This window comes from Sardina pilchardus, chromosome 1 (genome assembly GCF_963854185.1).
Source record: "Sardina pilchardus chromosome 1, fSarPil1.1, whole genome shotgun sequence".
NCBI classification, from domain to species: Eukaryota; Metazoa; Chordata; class Actinopteri; order Clupeiformes; family Clupeidae; genus Sardina; species Sardina pilchardus.
This window is the reverse complement of record NC_084994.1, coordinates 22,796,311-22,821,310: the sequence shown is the minus strand read 5'-3', so window position 1 is coordinate 22,821,310 and position 25,000 is coordinate 22,796,311. Positions and strand designations below refer to the sequence as shown.

The following is a 25,000-nucleotide window of genomic DNA, read 5'->3' as shown; positions in this document are numbered from 1 at the left end:
GATAACACGTAATAGGCGCCCATCCCCCTTTAGATACACCCCTCGGCCCCTCTCATTTGCATACCTTCGATTAATAATTCTTGTTAAACTGCTCTTACGATGCTAGTATCTAGATATGTGGTCTATGGCAGAGACGTTGTAATGCTAGCGTTATTACAGCTAACTTTGGAGAGTTACTATACTAAGAAATGTACTGATAAAACTTACCAATCTAACACATTCATTCTGTTGGGGAATCTGCTGCACTTCATCTTCGTCAGAACTTTCTTCTGACTCGGTTTATACATGTACGGCTGTATTCCTTATTTAAATCCATTGTTGATAGCTTTATCAAAGACTTTGGCTTTATTTACCAGCAGTAAACGTAGTTTCACTTTGCTCTAGCTTCAGACCGGTGGATTGAGCCAATCAACTTTCAGGACATATCGGCCAATAGACCAATCAGCGCGCATCTCATTTGAATATTCATGAACTTGCTGAGTGGGCGGGAAAAACAAACTGTTTCATTGCAAGGCTTATTTATGACCTTGTATTAGGCGATCTAGCAGTGCTCCTGGGGCGTTTTCAGCCCCACAAATTTACATATGACATTATTTAGGCTCAAAGATCAATTTGTAATGGTCAAAAAATGCGTTCTATGACTCCTTTAACGGTGCGACCTAGACCATCCCGCTAGGCAAAAATATTTGTGGCCGCTAGGGTGCGTCTAGATTTCTAGGCTAAGATATTGCAGTACAGAAGAGATATGTCTGCTCAATGGCCCCTCTGTTCCACAATCTACATCTTAGAGCATTCATTTCCCCATACTGACTGGTCCTTTACCTGCATACTTATGACCCATAATAATACTCTATTCTCTACAAGAATAAATCGACACTACTATTAACAATTTACTATGTTGTCTATGTGTGTGTGTGTGTGTGTGTGTGTGTGTGTGTGTGTGTGTGTGTGTGTGTGTGTGTATGTTCTAGTGCAGATGTGGATGAGTGTAAGGGGAGTTCTTCTGTCTGTGGCCAAAACAGCATCTGCATAAACACACCTGGCAGCTACAACTGCACCTGTCCAGCAGGGTTCAGTAACCGTGGCAACAGCATCAGAGCCTCCTGTGTAGGTGAGTGTGTGGATCAGAGAGATGGGGCTCAATGGCACCTCAGATCTACAATCTACATCTCTTGGACACCTAAATCCAAATCATACTAAATGTGTGTGTTCTGGTGTAGATGAGAATGAGTGTTACATACATCCTCCTGATTGTGGTTCCGGCGGCGTCTGCCAAAACACACCTGGCAGCTACAACTGCATCTGTTCTAAGGGGTTCAGTCACCGTGATAACAGCACCAGCGCCCCCTGTGAAGGTGAGTGTGTGTTCATAGAGAGATGGGGCTCAATGGCATCTCAGATCTACAATCTACATCTTAGAGCATTCATTTCCCCCATACTGACTGGTCCTTTACCTGCATACTTATGACCCATAATAATACTCTATTCTGTGCTGCTCTCTTATGCTATGACACTAAATCATGCTACATTCTTAGTAGGGCTGGACACGTTAACGCGTTATAATCACGCTAACTCATCAATCAGTAAACGGCAATAATTATTTTATCACGCATTAACATCGTTTTTATTATTTCTTTTATACTGTAAAAGTCTGCTGCTCACAGGCTGGTAAAAGTATGTTGCCTACTGCTGCCGCGCTTACAGGAACCGGGAAAGGAAAACAATATTGGCAGATAAACAAACCAACAAACATGGAGCAGGGTAGGCCAACGGAACTTTTACATGGCCATTTACGTTGTTGTTCTTTCAGACGGCGCAATCGACAGAATTAAAGTTATTTGTAATCACAGCAAACTTGAATTTTCTAATCACCAGAATAGGGTGACCAGACGTCCCGAAAAATTCGGAGCAGTCATGACAAGCAGTTGTCCCGAATCCCGAATCCTGCCCTAGTCTACTATAGCAGAGTCTCGAGTAGCCTAGTTTTTGTCTGATACATTAAAAACTATTATTTCAAGGCTGCTCATTGCCTGTATGTTTAGGAGGGAAATGTAGCATAGCCTACACGCGTGAATTGATAATAAGCTAATTTTCATTCATTGTTGACATGGAGGCTCAGGCAGCTCCAGGACCTGATGAACATGCCGCTAAAAAGCACAAACGAGTGCACAAGTTGCAGCTGTGAGGACAGGGAGCAGCCACGAGAAGTGATTGGTCGTATAAAATGAAAGTTGCTGATGTATGCACTGTAAACCCCAACAAGTTCAATGAACTCAAAATATTTGATGAAACTGATTACCTCCAATTATTTAGCTACGTTAACATATTCTTTAAGTAATTTCTACTTAAAATGAGACTTTTCTAAAACTCAAAATCTTTAAGGACAAGGACCAAATTAAAAAGAATAATGTGATAAATATATGTTTTAAGTAATTACTACATTAGCCAGACAAGCTCTTTAGACTCCAAATATTTGAGAAAATGAACAACATTAAAACAAATAACTTCAACAAACAAACATTTTAAGTAATTACTACTCGAAACTCGAAACTTTATTCACACTCATTTTTTTTGAGGACGTTGATGAACTGAAACATAATAATTTGACAATCAAACATTTTAAGTAATCACTACTTAAATCTTGGATAAGTTCAATGAACCTGATCATTTTGAAATCATTGTTAAATCTAGCAAATTTGACACTAAAGATGGAATTGATTTTTTTAAGTTAACGCTCCTAATAACATATTAATGTTATCAACATGACTCATTCAATTTCTCAGACCTAAACATTATCAACTAAGCCTCTTATATTTTGAAGTTGACTGGACTCTATTGAAACACATTTTATTGACTGTTTATTTTTTACTATTTTCCTTAAAAACAAACATATTTTGTAGTATGATCCAAATGAAAAACTATTGAAAAGACATTTTCACTGCACATTCCATTTATTTAAGAATTGCATTTGAATTCAGAACAGAACAACCTCCCCAGCAATGGGGTTACAAAAAATCAAAGAAATAACAACCATTGTCAACAACGGTAAAAACACTCAAGAAAAATAATACGGCCAACATAAATAAAAAGGCTGGCACTACCAACAATGAGACTTGGAAAAAAGACTGCATACTCATCCATCATCAGCAATTCATTTTTAAGGCTAAGTAGTCTAGGAGGTAACGACTTCAGGTCATCCAAACCTATTATAATTTTTTGAATGAAATTAAATGCGTAAGACAATTGCTTTGGATAATTGACATGAAGTGCATAAATTAAGGCTAACAGTAAAATTAATGCATCTGTTAACTCTGTTATATCACACTCAACAATAGCTCCCTCAAGAACTATACAATGGATAGCATGACCAAACTTCACAAGGGAGTCCGTATCACTTGAGAGAGTGAGAATAGCTACAGCTGCATCCGAGAGGTCAGGCAGGTCAATTTCTTCTGCCTGAAGAACATGACAGTAATTAGTTAATGAGTAGAGTAGTCAGTGAAAAACACTATGTGTATTTCATATAATATGAAATACCAGTGAATGACAAATTCAGGCAAAATTACCAAATATTACATACTGTAGTATGATTTCATTGCTATTCTGGTGGCTAGGAAGATGGTTGAGGTTGTTGTCTTTTGGTTGCAATGTAGTCTCAGAGAGGGTTAAATGGAAATAGAGATATACAGAGAAGATAAACTAAGAAAAAAGGAAAGAGTGAAAGAGGACACACAGTTGAATCACAAACTTACTACATTTCGGGTCTTGAAATCCAGCAGCATCTAACTGCAGGAAGATTGGAAGGGCCTGCAGAATGATTGTTTGTCTGCTGTTGACATAGACATCTTCCTACCAAGACAGAGGGATTGTGAGGTAATGGGAAGACAAATCAGCAGAATAGTAATCCTGTGCATATATTAAATAATACTATAGTACAAGCGACATGTAAACATAAAACACAACCTCCTGCTCAGTTTTTCTATGAAATCGTGAGAGATGAATTTTCAGTGCATTGATAGACTGGAAGGTCCAAATGCATGAGTGGTGTATGCATTGTCATGGGCTGACCCTTGAAAACTGACTGTGATTTAATCGATAATGGCAAAATACTGTAACTGAGCCTGTGTCTTGGAAAAGGCGTCACATAACCACATAGCCATCCCATTTTGGTATATAAAATCTAAAGTCTAAGGTGTCATCCCTTCCTTGATACAAAAACACCACTCAACTCTAGCCTTTGTGTATCCCTATGGAGAGATGCAAAGGGATACGGTTAGGCTAGGCTATTCTCATTGGAGAATAAATGCTTACAAAATGTTACTATAATAATATAGGCTACACAATGGCTACATTGTGACACTAGTAAATTGAGGACCAGTAAATTATCCCTTACCATGGCGTGATGGTGGTTCCTTGCACAGAACTGAAAATGTCACAGCGCCATCTGTCCTGCAGGAGAAATTATTATGATGACTATTATTTCACTTCAGCACGAAAGTCAGTCAGACAATCTCTTCATATCCCTCTCTAGGCATGCCTATCAGAGTCAGACGTTGACATTGACCATGCTTAGGCTATTGTCAGTAAGTTCGGAGCTGATTCTTGAGAATTTGCCTAAAACAGGTTTTAATTTTGAAAAAAAAAAGTTAGTTAAATTACAAAATCGGAAGGTATGTCATTATAGACCAAGGTCTTAGCTGCTCAGCAATGTACCGGTGCAACCTCCCCTTTTTGTATTTTTTTCATAAAATAGGCATTTTTCCAGTACTTATACTTATCCAGTAACGATTTTTTAGGCCTAAATAGAAATATGGCCTATAAGAAAGAAGTATGCTTTTTTAATCCAACAACCATATTTTTGAATTAAAACAGACTATTACTTTAATAACTACACCACTGAAGAAACATATTGTAAGCATATTTATTTAAAACAAATAAAAAATGAATCTGACGGTGTGACACTAATCTGACGGTGTTGACAGTGGTTTCATTACAACATAAAATTCCATAATGAATACCACTCAAGTCTTGCTTGAAAACTTTATTTAACTATTTGGTCCAAAAAGCCTCCGTTGAGGACCATTTGGAGGCTTTTTTCACCACCGTTAAGCAGAAAACCTGACGGAGGGTGACATCTGACGGTGGTGACAAAAATCTACTCTTTCACATGATATGCATGAATTGTTCACATTATCCAACCTTTTTGCATCCTATTGCTGGCTACTTCAAACCTCTTCTTAAAAAGTATACATTTATTTTATAATCTAATCTAATATTTTGTATACAAAAGAGACGGTGTTGACATGTTATGGTTGTGACAGTAGCAGTGTCCAAAAATATGAACAACTTTAAGAGAAAATAGCAAACTAATGGGAGCTTGAGTGATCTTAAAGCATGCAGTACGGCTGAAGGTTTGAAAATGAGGTCCTCAAGAATGTAGTTGACCTTGTAGTTGCCTGATTTTAGTGCCTTTTATAAATATCTGACGGTGGTGACGAAAATGTGGGACACATTTTGAGCAGCCATGAAATAATAGTAAATATTGCTCAAAACGTACTGTTTGGAGTTTCTAATACATAATACAATGTACTCTTTCATGTGGTAAAGATATCATTAAATTAAATGATTGCTTTTAGTGTTTTTAATCAAGTCAAAATGATTATCTCCTATTCGAGGACAACTGATTTTGTAGGGTATGGGCCAGCATATAATCTTTAAATTAATACAAACATAAAATAAACCTTTCAAAGAACCTCACATTTGTGCAAAGGACCCCCTGATTATAACCTTGATTCTTTTTGTTCATGGAAATGGTATTAATTTCCAACAGAATCAGCACTTTTCTTAGTGAGACATGTTTTAGGCAAATTCTCAAGAATCAGTAAACATAAGACAGATGCTATCGCTGCAGGGTTACTCTTCAACTAGGCTATGCTACTCTTTGACATGGACATTTACCTAAATAATATATTTTCCATTTTATTCCAAAAGCCTGTAATTTCCATCACAGAACAAAACGTGTTTTCAAGAAAGAAAAAAAATAAACATACGGTTCCAAATGTAATAGGCTATTTTCATAGGCTAAATGTTACACACATAGGCTATATCTGGCAAAAATATATATTTTTTTAATTTTCCAAAAATGCATGTTGTATTATTTTCATATGATTAACTTAAAATGTGTTGTGATGGAAAAGACAGCATATCGCGGAAAGTGTGGTGGAGATTACATAATGTGCAATAATGGCATTAACAGGGTAGGCTACACAACAATAACGATATTGAAAACTTAATTGTAATCTCTTTCTCGAGAACGCCCTCTCTGCGTAGCCTAGATAATTTCATTTTAGTGCAATTTAACTTCTCAGAATTTAGGCCTAGCCTACTACAACGTCATCACCCAATGCAGCGGACTGTCACCTCGTGGCAATACATTGTAGCCTAATAGATATCTTTTAATGTCCATGCGTGCCTCTCATTTGGTATTTTATACATCCTCCCTTCCTTCCTCGGTCCTCGTCCTCACAGATTTAGATAAGGAATGATGGGGCGTCAACAACATAGTGCTAGATCACTGGGAACGAGCCTAGAGGACCGAGCATCGAGGATCGAGGAGAGTTTGAGAGCCACCCATAGAAAGCGGGAGTGGAGTGGCCACTTCAATGAGGGCAGCTATTGCGAACCATGTAGCCCATGGCAGCAAGGTGGAGAGATAAAGCACTAATAAATTGTTTAAAAGCGCGTGGACTGTGTGTGTCATGTGTTTGGCTGCGTCATGTATGAAACATTGCTTTGGTGTCCGAATTAACCTGTGCAGAAACAGTTGACAGACTGGAAGGCTAATGCTAAACCAAACAACTTTGACAAGATTTGGGAAATATTCTTCAAAGATTGTAGTCTTTTGGGTAAAGCTTGAATGGCAGGCATTAGTTAGAAGACTACAATCGTTCAAAAATCTTTCCCAAATCTTCTCAAAGTTGTAAGTAGAAGCCTAGGCTAGGCACTCAACAGGCTGGCTAACCTAGCTGACAACTGAGACAACGAACTTTAGTTAACTCGTTAAAACATGCAGCTAGCTCACAAAAGGTCTCTTTCACATAGCCTACGCTTTAGCTAAGGTCTGCCCGCTGGAGGACGGTAAACAAATAAATTAAATAATGAAAGTGCGTTCTTACCGTTGCACATTTGAAGGCTGCTGATGATGGATCCTGATGTTGTTGTCGTCTACATCCGGGTGCGCAGCAGTCCTTGCAAACAACTAGTCGTTTGATGTCAACGTGTATTAATTTACATCCGCCAAAATCAACCATATACTAGTTCATCCATCATTTCCGATTTTTAAAATTATTATTTGTTTTTGTGGGTTTGTGTTGGTTTGTGTTGGTTTGTGTAGGTGAGTTGCAAGCCGTGTTGAAATGAACCTAGCCAATGAACTAGCACGTCATTATTACGTCAGACGTAATTTCAATCCACTCTTGAAAGAAATGAGTTTGGAGGTCAGTTCTACTCATATACTAAGAGCTACTCTACTCTAAATAATCAATAACTGGGAAACCAGTTGAGTGAACTTAAAACGTTTGTGGTTCCTGAACAATATGGCAGCTTTGAGTACAGCTCTGCAATTTTATTGAGTTTATAGCACTGTTGGGGAATACAGTGTGGGTTACAGTAAAAAAAATTCTTCACCAAAGACTTTGTCTATATTTTTTCAGAGTGCGAACCCTTACTGCCTTTTCCTGATATCTTTTGGTTTGACGCACCTGACTAAAAATACTTTCATCAAGAGCGTAACAGTACCCCATCTTCTGGGTTACACGAACAACAACTCATTTGTTATGTTTTCTTAATTACCTATAGGCCTAAATAGAAAATAATTTAACAGGCTAGGCTTATTACAACAAGTATTATGGAAAGATCTGACTACACGCACTGTTAACCCTCATGTTGTCCTCAAATCTTACCGACGTTCGTTATCCTTGGGGTCAATTTGACCCCAGCTAACAAAACTCTCAAAAAATGATTGAAAATATTTTTTTTTACCCAGTTTTTTTTGTGGTAGGTACTTAACTAGAGTGTAATAACCACCATCAAAAGCCCTACAAAACAATCCCACCCCCCCACACCCCTTTATGAACCCTGGAACCCTGGCTGGCAATATGGCCAATCCAGTGTCAACAGCCCAAAGGCTGAGTTTTTGGACTTTTTCAGACCTGCCAAAATAACTTATATGTAATATGTACTTGTTTATGTAATAATGATAATAAGTACATGTTCTCATACTATTACAATAATAATATTCATATTGTGTCAAATATTAATTTACCTCATGTTTCATAAAAATGGGGTCAAATTGACCCCAATACCACCAACGTAACTATTTTTTTACAGGACATTGGAAACATATTTTTGTGCAAATTTCATGTTTACTCTGTTGTACCCTTCAAATGAGGAAAAGTCATGAAACTTGAAGCAAAACAAAAAAAGTGAACCATATATTTTATGATGTTAAACATGGCTTGGGGTCAAATTGACCCCAAGGACAACATGAGGGTTAAAGGCTTTACCAAAAAAGTGAGTCTAAAGTGTACACTGAGGAAGGCAGAGTGCCGAAACGCGTCTGTGTGAATAAATGGTGATTGAATAATGCACTTAATCTTGATTAATCAGGGAAATCATGCGATTAATCGCGATTAGAAATTTTAATCGTTGCCCAGCCCTAGCAATATCATGTATCCATTTAAGGCAAAGTCATTCAACGTCGTTCCCCCTTGGCACACACAAACACACACACGCAGCAGATGGAGACAAAATCAGCAGGGCACATGTGGGATGGCCCTCCGAGGTTTTCCAACGGGACAATTTATAGAGCTATTAAAATCAGAAGCTGGATATGTCGGGGGAAGAGGCAAGAAGAGGAAGAGGCAAGAAGGCAAGTGTGTACGAACTTATCAGGCAAATGATTTAATTTAGTATGCTTAGTTATTTAGCAACTTTTTCCAGTTTGACAATCAGACAACAGAATTTGCGAGTTCCATAATAGAGTTCACTAACTTCATGAGGGACTTCATGTCTGTTTAATCAGTATAAGTCTAATTAATCATTTGGCAGTAGCTAGAACTAACTTTAGGTTAGCATGTTAGTCAACATTATTTCATCTTATTTTAGCTAACTTTAAAGTGAATGACATTAAAATAACTTCAATATGGTCAAGTTGTGACTCCTACCTACAATAGTTTTGTTGATTGTATTTGGTTATTCATAGTCGAACGTTTTGTTGATTTTCAGAACTTGAAATTATCTATAGCCTATCAAATAATTATATTTTATTCCTTACGTCTTTCCAAAGCATGTATGTAAGTTCACTGCAAATGTATAGGTAGTGTAGTGGCTAAGGAGCTAAGCTAGCACAGTATAGTGTTGACATGTGTAAGTTACTTTCGATCAAAAGTGTGTTGCATCTGATCTCTTGACTCACATACTGAAATAATGTTCTGTCACAGTGTATTTTTGTTTTCCTCAGTTTCAAGATGAAGTGGACGCAATTTTGTCCTTACCCTAGTTCCATGTGTCAACTTCACAGCAGTGGCTCCCAAGACCCTCCTCATAAAACCTACCCAGAGGCAAGAAGATCTCCTGGTTGCAGACCATGCAGGTACTGATTACCTCTATCCTGGCTAACACGGTTTTGACCCTATTGGTTATTTTTTGATTGCGAAAACATTGTGAAACGTTGGTAGGCCTTTACGCGGTTATTTAGCTGACTTACAGTAATTGTGCAAGTGCTCGGTGTATTTTTTCCAACCTGAAACACGTCATGGATTAAGGAATGACCACAGTGATTACCCTGTTGGTCGATTGAACTGCGACAAACAAACTTCAGTCTTTCCAGTCAGTTATAAATATGTAAATGTGAATGTTTTCTTTTTTAAGCATACTGACACACCAGTGGTGGAATTGTCCTCCTGCCTTCAGGAAAAGGTTGAAAAAACCGTATAATTCCAGGACAGGTAACGTGAAATAACTGTTGCTTAAGGCGCATTATAAGATAGGATGACTCTGGTTTGACTATCTTAGTTAATAGTTATGTTTTCTTTCTTTCTTTCTTTCTTTCTTTCTTTCTTTCTTTCTTTCTCTCTTTCTTTCTACACGGCCTCTGCTCCTGTTACGGCGAGCCCTACTCAACCACACGATTAAAAGAGGTCTGATCCTAGAATCTCCACTGGTTCCTGTTGCGGTGAGCCAACCATCCCCTGCACGACTACTCAGCGGAAGGACCAAGACTGGAAGACTTCTATTGCTGGCAGAGATGAGCATGTTATCAAAGTTGACAGTTGAGGTGTGCTACACTATTGAAGGAGTCAAAGAGGATATTGTTGCATTTTGTATTTAGTTTGTATTCAACCTGGACTACTACAGTATCCTGTCCACCAAATCACCTTTTGCCAAAGGGACTTTGGCCAGATCGTGGTCACTCTCAGCACCTCTCACTCATATTATTAACCTCCCATGCTGCACTTAATTGCCAGATTAAGCAGAACTTTCACTCTTTCACATAATATTCTGATATGGCTGTGAACTCCCTCCAGTACTCTCACTGCACCTTAAACCACGCTACCAAAATAATCAAATACCTCACTCATCCAAACCAAGCTTCTCTCACCTGGGACAATCTACAGGTCCATATGAACGGAGACCATTTTTTTTTTTTTTTTTTTTTAAAGCTCCTTCCCTTCAGCAGAGCATTCCTGAATCCCCACAACAATGATTTGAATGACTTTGAATGTTTTGTTTTCTTTTGTTTTGCTGTCTTTTATCCTTTTCTGGTTTGTCTCTCTTTCTAATCTACAATTACCACCGAAATTGTTATGTGTCAAATTGCAATAAATGCAATTAATAAATAAGTTTATCCATATGTCTGTCTATCTATCTATCCATCTATCTTGGGATTGTGCCATTCCTCCATTGTCTAAATACTATTCAATTATCTTTCAACACAAATAGTTAACATGTCCTTCATATGAACATCAGATGTTTTCTATGCTTAAGTACAGACATTTAATTAAAAAAAAATGTTTTATTCACTCATATAAATGGTTTGATATGGATGCGTTTTAATATGAACATGATTTGATTAAGTTTATTTAATTTGTACTCATGTGGAGTTATGTCATGTGGTAATTATTTGTGTAATGCCACTGGAATTTATATTATAATAAAACTTATCATGCACACATATCATGTTCTTGTTTATATTTCAGTTATACCACCCACTGTCTTAAAGAACAGATAAGCATTTTTTAAGCCAAGCATAACTCCCTCCTCATTTATTCTTAAGTTTCTTTTACAGTTATATGCTTAGTTGCTCACATATTTCTAAGTCCACATGCATGCAATATACATTACATATACATGCTTTATGTTTAGCATCAATACATGAAATGTAAAAACGCATCAGATAGCCTTTTGATTTCACACAACATTAAACGTGGCTGTGTTGGATTGGGTTCAGATGGAACTCCTAACTGGCAAGACTGTCATTTGCCATGGGGTGGGAGAACGTGTGTGTGTGTGTGTGTGTGTGTGTGTGTGTGTGTGTGTGTGTGTGTGTGTGTGTATGTGTTTGGTGCAGTCTGCACTGTGCAGATATGTACAGTATGTGAAGCTCACCTGTTCATGGCCCTCAAACACCTGGTGGCTACACCTGCAGGATTCAGTAACCGTGGTAACAGCATCACATATTTGTACCTCTTCTCATCATTGTTATATTTCAAACATTTCAAAATTATCCAATACATTGCACTGAATGTTTGCCTATATCTAAATAGAATAGAAGAGAAGAAAAAGAAAAAGAAAAAGAAGGAAATGTGATGATAATGAAGTGGCCACTACGGGGAACGTTCTGGAAGCCAAAGTGCAAAGATAAAGACGAGCCTTCCGCTGCATATATAAATCTACCATCTATTTCTGGTGAAATGGTTGGAGTCATTCTGAGAAGCTGAGATGGTGTGCAAGATACAGTAGGTTTGAAACATGACACAAAGTCGAGGGGAACACATAGTTCCTGATTTTTGTATCACCCCTTGATGAGTGAAAAGCCTTCATTAAACATTGGCAGCATGTGAATATATATTTATTATTTATATATTTGGGTTTGTTTATGATTGTGCTTCTTAACTGTAGGTGTCACTGAGAGCAAATCTTCTTCAATGCCGCTATAAACACTGGCTTCATGTGGATATATTCAACATCCCTTCATATTCAGAGGATATTCTGAGCCTAAATGTGTGAGATGAGGTTATGACATTAACTCATGATGTCTTGACGTAGTTCTCTTCAAAAGGGTAAAGGGTGTGAACACACACACACACACACACACACACACACACAGACCGGAAGTGTGATGAGAGAGGGAGAGATAGAGCTATTTCAAACATACACAAGAGAGGTGTTAAGTTCTTTCAGCAATTTCCCCACAGTCAATCAACAGTCAAGCCTTAACATTTACACAAAATGACATGAGATATTGCAACAATAATGAAACAAAGCAAACACGAAACACAAAGCAGGCTTTGCTAATAAGTGCATTGATGCAAGCTCTAACCAACACTAAGAGTGCTCAGAGTAAGAACCAGAGCAAGAACACACAACACCTAGCATCTCCAAATGATCAAGTGCTGATGCAGAACTGATGCAGCGTACTCACAACGTAGCATAACAACAGCTAGAGCAATGACAACAACAACAACAACCAGACCAACAACAATAACTAGAGCAACAGCAACAAGCAGCAGCAAACGTAAGCTCACCAAGAGTACGATTACACACATGAACACACATATAATAGCCTAACGTCACATTGCGATACTGTTTTACAAATAGAAGGCCTATCAATAACAACTTACATTGAGAGGCACAATTGAGGCTTTGAGATTGTGCTTCGGATGCCATTGAGACCGTTTCCACATATAAAGCCATATTTTTAAGAAATATATCCATCATCAGGGGCAGCCATGGCGTATTGGTTAGGGCTTTGAGCTTGTAACCGAGGGTTGCCGGGTTGATCCTTGACCAGTCCACAGCTGAAGCTCCCCTGAGCAAGGCACCAAACCCATCATACATTATAGCAGACCAGTGTAGCGCGCACTGGCAAAGTACGTTACAAAGGATATGTTGATACATTTGAAATGAAATATCTGCATTTGATTTGTTGAATTTTCAAAACCGGTTGGTCTAATCATGTGCAGATTCAGGTTCAGATAGCGAAATGTGAATGGGGGCTTAGAAGTGTATAGCGATTGATTTTTAGTTAAATAAAATCTGAATTCAGTCCCAAATTTGACGTGGCGAACATTCGTGGAAGACACATTTTCTCTGAACAGTTACATTTGAACGGTTTGGTGTAAACGTTCCATTGTACTATAGTGGAGTCTGTGGTGCCATGGTTGGTTACAGATACTCTGTCTATCACAACCGCTGGACTGACCGCTCCCACTGCAGCAGAGTAGGATACCTGGACTGGTCAGCAGGCACTCTGTCCTTCTACAGCGTCTCCTCTGACACACTCACCCATCTGCACACGTTCCACTCCGCATTCACTGAGCCTATTCTGTATTAGACAAGGTTTTGCAGTGTTTGGAACCCAACATAACCCCTTTAAGATGAATTAGAGCGCAGACTGAGAGCCAGTCTCCTCGTCCAACATCAGCGTGTGACCTCACAAATTATGCGCTTCTAGAAGAATGCTCAAAAAATCCCTTCAACACACTCCTAAACCTTGTGGAAAGCCTTCCGAGAAGAGCTGAAGCTGTTATAGCTGCAAAGGGTGGACCAATGTCATATTAAGCCCTATAGATTAAGAATGGGATGTGATTGAAGTTCATATGGGGGTCAAGGCAGGTGAGCAAATACTTTTGGCAATATAGTGTATATCCCAAGTGTGTTTGTTTGTGTAGCAGGATGACGTGGTGCAGTGCCTACATTTCATCCACGTTCAGGTCGCTATATTGTGATTAGCTCTTGGTAGCCAGAGATGGGCCTATCAGTACATCAGCGCCGCTATTTTAATCCAAAGAACGTGCATTGCGTTATCCATCAAAGACCCGCCCCTTTTTACCTTCCTGCCATCGCCGCAGGTATGATGGTGCTTCCTGTGTATTTTATTGGTAAAGTTTGTTTTTAATATTGTTACTCACACTCCGTGCCGTGTCGTAGAGTCCCCCTTCCCCGTGCTGCATCGGCCTCCGGCCGGCTGGATGCACTTCCAGTGCAGTCCCTAGGGATACTTAGCAGGGGAGCGGCTGGCATAGGCTACCTAGAACTGCTGCTTTGCCTACACAGACACATCTGACTTGTGTGTTCGCCCAACCAACATTACTGGTCCCACAGTCAACGAGGCCCGCGGCTAGCTTGCTGTTCGCTAGCGGGATGTACGAAGACCTTGGACTGGGAAATCGCTGGATCTCATTTGAGTGATTGCTCACGTTCGGATGGGACGGGTGCATAACGCACTGGCACCACTGGAGTCGATCGTCTTATCCGTTATTGTTTCCTGTTATGTCTTGTTGTTTGATCTACTTTGTTACACGTTCTATGTGAGTGTGCTGTCTGTAACCCTGTTTCTCCCCTCTCTGTTTTGGTGCTGAGAGCCGGGAGCACGTGTGATTGGGGTGCCTTAGTCGGATACTCGTTAGCCACTGCCCTCCCACCGGTAAGCCTCAGCACAGTCACTGTCTTTATGTGTATGTTTGTGTGTGAAATACATTATTTATTTATGGAACCATGTCTCTGTCCGTTAACTCAAGTGCCTTAGGTGAAGGATACAGAGTTTTAATTATATCTTTGGGTGCAAGTCCCATCGTGGCGTAGTCTGCAACCTACAAATCTACCACTTGCCACATTTGGCAAACTGTCTCTCCAGCTGCTTAGAAGTGGCATGACTTTGAATCTCTGAGATTAAATGGCTCTTTGAAACAAATAAGGGAGGCCTGTGACAGAGAAAAGGAAGATTCCAGAGAAAGAGAGAGAGAGCGTGTGATATATCTGACATCATAGAGAGTGAGAGAGGGGTATCAGAATATCAGAAGTTAACACAGGAAGTAGAGGCAGATTCAGCAGCATTGAAATAAGAAGGGGAAAGTTTATATGGTATTTGTACAAGGAAGTTACATTTTCTTTACACGTTTGATTGAAGACGCTGGCTAAGAACTTTTGCACAGCAAACACGTTGAAAACTGTATCAGAGTCTACTTTCCTTCCCAATAATATGGAAACTCGAGTTATGCTCTTAATACTGGGTGAGTATCAGAAACTACAACCATATGTAAAGAGTACATACAAGTGATATCAATGGTTAAATTATTAAATAGTATGCTAATGTATACAGTGGCTAGACTGTGTTTTCAGGCTAGACACCTACCATTTGAGACTTGCTATTTGTTTCTACAATTTTGTTTTGTTTCAATTTACTGCTGGACACAAAAACTTTGAGTTGTATTCACATTAATAGCTTGTGTACCAACCATGCCGAAGACGATATGTCCAGACAGTGTAGCTTGCATGTATGTGAGTTAGCTGTTAGCGAGCATATCTGCGTGTGGGCTTGTGTGTGTGTGCGTCTGCGTGTGCCTCTCTGCTAAAATAAGCTTATGTCTGTGTTTGTGGTGATTGTATACCCGTGTGTTTTAAAGCACTGTGGTTTCCAGCTACTCAGGTGAAGGTCCATCACAGTGTGTGTGTGTGTGTGTGTGTGTGTGTGTGTGTGTGTGTGTGTGTGTGTGTGTGTGTGTGTGTTGACATCGCAGGCCTGTGCCTGTGCAGATGCACCTGGGCAAATAAAGATGATGGATGCAGTGAAGGTGAAGTCTGGAGTGATGGCAAATGTGTAGGTGAGGACGCTGGATAATTTTACCCTGACTTACCACCTTGACTTACCACCTGATGGTGCCTGTTGAGGTGTCCATAACCGTGGCAACCTCAACAAGGACAAGAAGGCGGCGGTCATTCCCAGCCGCATCCCCCCTCCAGACAATTGCACTCATTCATGCACTTATTCCTACAGCACACTACCTTTGAACATTTTCATTTTTCTTTTTCTTTTTAAAATATTCACTCTACTTTTTTATTTTTTTTTCTAGAATTGTTGTTAGAATTGCTTTAAAAAGCTTAAAATGTTTACCATGTTCCATGTTGTAAGTCTCTTTGGTTGTGTCAGCCTAATGTAATTTAATGGAATGTACAGTATGTAATCAATCCCAGTGGGGGAGTGTGGCACAGCAGGCTACAGTGCTCGTACCATATATGAGTCCGAGTGCCCACGGGGACCCAGGACCGTCCTGCGGTCATTTCCCAATCACACTATATATATACTTTAAAAAATAAATAAATGAATAAACCGCCACCCATGATGCACCATACAACATGATGACACAACACCAGGGACAAAGACTAGTTAAGGATTCAAATATGCAACATTATATGTCATTACAGGTACAGTATGTGTTTGTTTGATTGATTGTGTTGACTTGTTTAAGTGCCTACCACAAAAAAAAACTGGGTAAAAAAAATAATTTCAATAATTTTTTGAGAGTTTTGTTAGCTGGAGTTAAATTGACCCCAAGGATAACGAACGTCGGTAAGATTTGAGGACAACATGAGGGTTAACATATTCTCATATCCTTTTTTTGTTGCCACACACCAACATCTCAGCTAAAGAAGAATGTGATGGCAGTCAGTGTGGGTTATTTGGCAAATGCCACAAAACAAATGATGGCTACAACTGTATTTGCCAAGAAGGGTTCAGGAATCTTGACAGCAACATCAGAGAACCCTGTGAAGGTGAGGATGTGATTTAGGTCCGTTGCTAAGCTGAAAGCTGAAGCTCATTTTATCAAGTGAACTAAGTGCAGTTGAAGTATAATTCCCCAGTTTAGGTGGTAAGCTTATTCGTATAAATTTACTTGTGATACACTATAGCCTATATATACTATGTTTATTTAGACTAGATTGGCCCATTTACAGTTTATAATAGTACGCTCATAATTACTGAAAACTGTACTGTAAACTAATGAAGATACTAGTTATATACTTCTAGCGCACCTTTTAGTTCATAATATACTATGTATTTTTAAAAGTAGTAAACTTTCGGGTTTACTACAAGTGAAAATGTCCTCAGTGTACAGGTCTGGTCTCATGTGTCGTCCTGCATTACTGTACTATAATCAGCAATATTCTATATTATAGAAGTTCAGACTGTTTGCTCATTATAGTGCATGAAAATGCACTATATTGTTCTTCCTAGGTTTCTTATTAATCCAACTTCTTCTAACGCTCGCAATTCAGCTTGAACCGTTTAACGTAGAAACTTGATTCAAACTTTGCTACGTAGGTCTTACTAAGGAGACCTGTGCAATATATTTTTCAACTTTGTAACTTTTATACTTTTTAAACTGTAAATTAAAAACTATTAAACATTTCCCCATAGACTTAACATTGCTCATTATGACATCACGGCAGCAATTAGAATGTTACGCCAGGTGGCCAGTCCAGGTGCAGCAGCTCTCTCTCTCTCTCTCTCTCGCAGGCTCTTGAGACTACATTTTCTGTTCCCCTGTATCAACTGTATCAACATAAGTCTTCCTAATTCCATCCAACTTTCTATCCATTCATCTTCTTCAAACCATTCACTCATCCACCCATTCTAAACAGTCTGCCTATCAACATCAATTAGACGATCTACATTCAACTTTTAAACAATCTACTCTGTCTCAGGCTTTAAGCAAAGTAAGCGAGCTCTGTCTCTGGCTCTCTTAAGACTAGCCAGTTAAATTGATTACACCTGTATCTGTATCCACTACTCTCAGTAGAGAGCTGTGTCTCTCCATTCTACAAGAATATAAGGCACATTCCATCCAACTTTCTATCCATTCATCTTCTTCAGACCATTCACTCATCCACCCATTAAACTGTCTATCAACATCCATTAAACTCTGTCTATCAACATTAATTAGACTACATTCAACTTTTAAATTATTTACTCTCTCAGGCTGTATCAACTGTCAGTTTCTCTGGCTATAAGGATACAATCTCTCTGAAGACTACATATCCTGTTAACTGTTTCCTCTGTCCACAACTGTATCAAAATAAAAGTCCTCACTGCAATAATACACCATTAAATCATTTAACCATTGAAACTACTCAACTATTTAACTGTTCAACCATTCCAACTGTCAGTTATCATCAACTATGCCTCCAGTCAACTACATGAAACCTCCATGTACCTAGCAACCAACATAGCAACCATTAAAATTAAGGGTTTATGACCGTTTCCATAGCAACCAACATGATTATACTGCAGTAACTTATTGTTTCCTGATAGTGGCCACAATGGATACCCTTGCAACAAATGTTTTAAAATAAAAGTCCTCACTAGCTAGTTAGCATGGTTAGCATAGTTAGCATTTTTAGCATAACTGCTAGAAATGATTGGCTAAGTTAGCTAATCAACCTGGTTAGCATGTTTAGCATAGTTAGCATAACTGCAAAAAATCATCAACTAAGTTAGCTAATCAACCTGGTTAGCATTATTAGCAAATTTAGCATTGTTAGCATAGTTAACATTTTTAGCATTACTGCTAGAAATCATCGGTTAAGTTAGCTAATCAACCTGGTTAGCATTGTTAGTAAAGTTAGCATTGCTAGCATAATTAGCATTTTTAGCACAACTGCTAGAAATCATTAGCTAAGTTAGCTAATCAACATTTTAACATGAATAGAGATCATTAGTTAAGTTAGAACTGGAATGTTTCAGCTTTAAACTGTCTACCTTCACACTATCAACTCTCTGTAAACTACGCAACCACCATGTTTACCCTAGCTACACCTTAGTAACCATATCTACATTATCTATCTTTTTTTGCATTTTCATGCACTGGTAATTCCTTGGAATTGCATTTCTAGTTTATATTGCTATGACTTTCTATACACTGCAAGTGTGTGTGTGTGTGTGTGTGTGTGTGTGTGTGTTTGTATTCTGGTGCAGATGTGGATGAGTGTGTGGTGAGTCCTTCTGTTTGTGGTCCAAACGGCACCTGCAAGAACACACAAGGCAGCTACACCTGCACCTGTCCAGCAGGGTTCATGAACCAGGACAAGAACACCAGCGCCCCCTGTGTAGGTGAGTGTGTGGTTCAGAGAGATGGGGCTCAATGGCCCTTCAGATCTACAATCTACATCTTACTCTATTAAGTGCTTTTTTCTTATGCTATACCATACTAAATCTACAGTATTATCAACAATGTACTATGTACTGTGTGTGTTTGTGTGTGTGTGTGCATGTGTGTGTGTGTGTGTGTGTGTGTGTGTGTGTGTGCGTATATACGGAGTGTCTATTTGCACCCCTGGTACAAATAGCCTTGGCCACACAGCTGAGCTATTTACACCCTGTGATGTAACAACAAAAACATTTTGCTCGCGTGCTAACCCTGGCAGGACTATCTTGGCAGGAGATGGCCGACCTAAGTCCTAAATCTAACCATTTAGGATTATTAAAACAATATTTTAGCTGGGAAAGTGGTGCTAAATTTCCATAAACTTTGCTCAGTGAACGGGTAAAATCGTCACTCACTGATGCACTTATTCCTACTGCACACTACCTTTGAACATTTTCATTATTCTTTTTCTTTTTTTAATTTTTCATCATTCTTACTAGCCTGGTCATACCAAACCCTCGTACTAATATCGTACAAAGGGTCTGGACCTACTCCATTCAGAATCGATTTCAGGCTGGAGGCGTGAACTCTGTTGAAGTTTGAAATGATTGGGCCTGATTTTACCCAATCGCTAACGTTTGGTTGTGACGAGCTAGAGACTACAACGCGTATATACTCAACGTTATCGTTAACACCCGCCTCCACCCATCCCCCCCGTTAGCTGATTGCTCAGGATGGAATGCATCCTGAGAAATCGAGTCAAAGGGCATCAGACCCAGTGTGTATGTGTGTGTGTGTGTGTGTGTGTGTGTGTGTGTGTGTGTGTGTGTGTCTGTGTTCTGGTGCAGATGTGGACCTGCATACTTATGACCCATGATACTGCTCTCTCTCTCTCTCTCTCTCTCTCTCTCTCTCTCACACACACACACACACACACACACACACACACACACACATTTTATCCCCCTCTCTGTAGATGTAAATGAGTGCAAGGATGAAATACACACATGTGACTCCAGTCAAACCTGTATCAACACACTCGGATCATTCAGTTGTGTGTGTCGTGATGGTTACAAAGATGCAGATGCACGTGGGGACTCGGCCATATTGGCCTGTGATGGTAAAAACATTGGTTATTCATTACATTTCTCTCTCTCTCTCTCTCTCTCTCTCTCTCTCTCTCTCTCTCTCTCACACACCTGTAGTGTCTGTAAGACTACAGATATTTGTGGTGCAGCACGTCTAGTCTTCAATCAGCCAAAGAGGACACAATCATGTAACTCCGCTGTTAGTTTCTCTCCACTGGCTCCCTATAGTGGCCAGAATTAAATTCAAATCTCTGAGTTTATAGGACATTGACTGGATCTGCCCCCTCCTACATACAGTAAAGTCAATGATCAAAGTTTATATTCTCAACCGCCCACTGCGGTCTTCTGATGAACGTCTGCTGTGTCGACCAGCTATAAACGCTGGGTGAAACTCTTTTACATCAGTGGTTCCATGGTGGTTGAATGGGTTGCCCGGTACTCTTCGCTCCAATAGTAGTTTTGAGTCTTTTAAGAGGTATCTTAAGGCATACAGTATCTAGGCTATTTAATACGCACTTAGTCTATTAGCGTTTCTTATGATTATGGTTTGTATATTATAGTGTTGTTTTGTTTCCATTAGGCCATTGATTAAATTGACATTGTTTTTATTATTGCTCATTATTCCATAGTTATTGCTGATAGTTCAACTGCTAAATGTAATTTTTGCATTGTTTTTGTTTGTGTGTCGCCTTGGACAAAGGTGTCTGCTAAGCAACCATAACCATAACCATTTGCACAAGGAGCCTGTGTCTTTTCATGCTAAATTCTTGCACAATGAAAAATAGATAAAACGTCATGCTGTGGCAGTAATGTGTAGGCTACACAACAAAATGCCATCTGTCAAAAAAGTCGCTGGAACAGGGTCTGTGTCTTTCACATGTTCTACGGCCATGTAAACATTTTCAACAAATGGGATGTAGTGTAGCGGAGATGATATTGGGTTACTCCGTGATCTACTGTAGGGTTTGAATGTCAGTTGAAGCGATGCCTCTTTTTTTTGCATGGCAAAGTACGAACGACCCTCTCTTTTCTTAGATGACGTTACCTCGCGGCAAATAAGAGTTTGTGCTTTTTGAACCTGTCAAAGATTGACTAGTTTTATTTTAGTTGAATAGAAGTAGGCTTCAGTAGTTGTGAGTAAAAAGGTTTCTTGGTGTTTTGAGCCCCCAACTTTGTCTTCAAGGCAGCGTTGCGTGGAAGGCGCTGGGGTTATGCATGGGTTAAGGTTAGGGTTAGGAGTAGGATTAAGTGCCTTTAAGTCAACAGTGGCAGCGCTGCCTGGAAGGCAACTCAGAAAACAACTCTTTGAACTAGCTTGCCTTTGATCAAACTACCACATGACCACTCATCAGCCTAATATTTGTATAATCACCATAGCCTACATTGTAAGTAACCCAGTATGGCGAAACAGCTAAAAACTGTTAAAAAAGCTAAATTACTGTAGAGCTGGTAAATACACAGGCCTATTGACAGTGTACATGGATGTTAGACATCGGGTGTAAATAACATTGTTGATTATAGACACTTCTTGATTATTTGCACCCGGGTGTAAATAGTATTGTTGCTTATCCACTATTTACACCCAGGTGTAAATAGTAATGTTCATAATTTGCACCTGGGTGCAAATAGCATCTGCCATATATCTATCTATCTATCTATCTATCTATCTATCTATCTATCTATCTATCTATCTATATATCTATATATATATATATATATATATATATTATATATGGATACATGTGCATCTGTGTGTGTGTGTGTGTGTGTGTGTGTGTGTGTGTGTGTGTTCTGGTGCAGATGTGAATGAGTGCAAGGAGAAATCTCCTGATTGTGGCCAACACGGCACCTGCACAAACACACCTGGCAGCTACAACTGCACCTGTCAAGCAGGGTTCATGAACCATGGCAACAGCATCAGAGCCCCCTGTGAAGGTGAGTGTGTGGATCAGAGAGATGGGGCTCAATGGCACCCCAGATCTACAATCTACATCTCTTGGACACCTAAATTCAAATCATACTAAATGTGTGTGTTTTGGTGCAGATGTGAATGAGTGTTACAAACATCCTCCTGATTGTGGTCCAGACGGCATCTGCCAAAACACACCTGGCAGCTACAACTGCACCTGTCCACCAGGGTTCAGTAACCGTGGTAACATCACCAGTGCCCCCTGTGTAGGTGAGTGTGTGATCAGAGAGATGGGGCTCAATAGCACCTCTGATCTACAATCTACAATCTACATCCTTTTGGCACCTCAATCTAAAAAAATACCAACCATGCCTTCATAACTACATACCCTGGCTGATGCACTTTATGATGTTGTGATTTCACAAGATGGAATCATACCTTATGATTATTTTAACGTAGCATAGCATGTCTTTGCTTGCTTTAAGCGAGGCACAAAAATGTCCATACCAGTCTAAAATAAAACATTAAATAGATGAACTTTGATAAACATTCATACACCAAATGCAACATCCTCTCCCTTCCCTTACACCCATATTCATCTAAAGGTGTCTGTGTGTGTGTGTGTGTGTGTGTGTGTGTGTGTGTGTGTGTGTGTGTGTGTGTGTGTGTGTGTGTGTGTGTGTGTGTGTGTGTGTGTGTGTGTGTATTCTGGTGCAGATATGGATGAGTGTGTGGTGAGTCCTCGTGTCTGTGGTCCAAACGGCAGCTGCAAGAACACACAAGGCAGCTACACCTGCACCTGTCCAGCAGGGTTCATGTACCCAGACAAGAACACCAGCGCCCCCTGTGTAGGTGAGTGTGTGTGTTCAGATAGATGGGGCTCAATGGCACCTCTGTTCTACAATCTACATCTTAGAGCATTCATTTCCCCATACTGACTGACTGGTCCTTTACCTGCATACTTATGACCCATGATAATACTCTATTCTCTACCATACTAAATAGACACTACTAATAACAATGTACTATGTTGTCTGTGTGTGTGTGTGTGTGTGTGTGTGTGTGTGTGTGTGTTCTGGTGCAGATGAGGACGAATGTAAGGAGAAATCTCCTGATTGTGGCCCACACGGCACCTGCACAAACACACCTGGCAGCTACACCTGCACCTGTCGAGCAGGGTTCAGTAACCATGGCAAAAGAATCAGCGCCCCCTGTGTAGGTGAGTGTGTGGATCAGAGAGATGGGGCTCAATGGCACCTCAGATCTACAATCTACATCTCTTGGACACCTAAATCCAAATCATACTAAATGTGTGTGTTCTGGTGTAGATGTGGATGAGTGTTACGGAAATCCTCCTAGTTGTGGTCCAGGCGGCATCTGCCAAAACACACCTGGCAGCTACAACTGCACCTGTCGTAAGGGGTTCAGTAAAAGTGGCAACAGCACCAGTGCCCCCTGTGTAGGTGAGTGTGTGATCAGATAGATGGGGCTCAGTGGGACCTCACATCTACAATCTACATCCTTTTGACACCTAAATCTTAAAAAAAAGATACCAACCTTGCCCATAACTACATACCCTGGCTGATGCAAGTTATGGCCCCTCAGGTCTACAATCTACTTATTTCTAAAAATCACTTAAATTTTACTGACTGGTCCTAGCTTGGCTAGCGCCTACCACTTCTCAAATGAGACTGAATGTGGTCTGGTCTGGCAACCAAAAGTTTGTTTTCTCGTATTTGAAAAATACATTGGGTGCCACGGGTGTGTATTAGATGCGTCTGTGCATAGCTCATCATCGTCTTGCTTTCCTCCCTGTTCTGTGATTGGTCCCCTATCTCAGGCAAAAATTAGGGCGCTAGTTTCCAGACTGCCTTAGCAGCATGAATTAAATTGTTGTGCAAGGCAGCATGGGAACACCCAGGCTAGACTGGTCCCTTACGTGTGTGTTTTGGTGCAGATGTGGATTTTTTTTGTATAAACAATCACACAGTAGTAGAAATAATATGTGTGTGTGTGTGTGTGTGTGTGTGTGTGTGTGTGTGTGTGTGTGTGTGCACGCATAAATATTGAGCAAATAAATACTGTAGGACAACCCTGCCTAGCTACTCTATTTGGTGTGAAGAAATCTGTCTGCTTTTCTCCAATTTTTACACTGCATTTGCCATTTGAGTACAGTGATTGATAGTCCATCATGCCAAATTGAGTCGAATACTTTTCAAAAGTCTACAAAACAAGCATTACAAGCCTTTTACATGTTTACTGATTAGGGTCTCTCTGTCTCCATTATACTTCCTTTACATTTCAGATCAGTCATGTGATGAATTTAATATCGGAAGCTCCCATACGCAGGTACGAAAGAATAACCTTTTTTTCAGTTTGTTTACATTTTTCTTCCTTCCGTGTATTCATGGGTGAAGTGATGTTTTTGGTCAGTCTCTCTACTTGATTCTCACTCTTTCTCTTTTGTCTTTATTCTCTCAATCTTTCTCTTTTGTCTTTATTTTCTCACCCGTTCATGTTATTGGTCCCTCTAAGTTCAATTCAGTTTGATTCAGTGAGACAAAAAAAAGCAAAAGCATTGTAAATAGAATCATACAGATATGAGTATGAATGGTGGGATACAGCGGTGGTAGTGTAGTGGTTAAGGAGCTGGGCTCGCGTGCAGTAGCCTGAAAGTTGTCCGTTCAATTCCTGACTTCCACCGTTGTGCCCTTGAGCAAGGCACTTAACCTCAAGTTGCTCTGCATGGGGACAATGTAATGACCATTCACTGTTGCCCCAAGTAAGTCCCAATTAAG

At 39.7% G+C, this 25,000-nt stretch overlaps 1 protein-coding gene across 1 annotated transcript in view; it reads left to right on the top strand.

The window, feature by feature from the left end:
• Positions 1-15,216: 15,216 nt before the first annotated feature.
• LOC134077385 (adhesion G protein-coupled receptor E5-like) overlaps positions 15,217-25,000 on the top strand; it is an 18,399-nt gene continuing 8,615 nt past the window's right edge. Inside the window, exons 1-8 of the mRNA XM_062532962.1 lie at positions 15,217-15,293; positions 15,801-15,884; positions 16,705-16,833; positions 19,037-19,171; positions 20,182-20,325; positions 22,338-22,472; positions 23,531-23,665; positions 24,508-24,551. Of these exons, the coding sequence (XP_062388946.1) occupies positions 15,263-15,293; positions 15,801-15,884; positions 16,705-16,833; positions 19,037-19,171; positions 20,182-20,325; positions 22,338-22,472; positions 23,531-23,665; positions 24,508-24,551 (837 nt within the window). The 5' untranslated portion in view covers positions 15,217-15,262. The remainder of the gene's footprint in view (positions 15,294-15,800; positions 15,885-16,704; positions 16,834-19,036; positions 19,172-20,181; positions 20,326-22,337; positions 22,473-23,530; positions 23,666-24,507; positions 24,552-25,000) is intronic.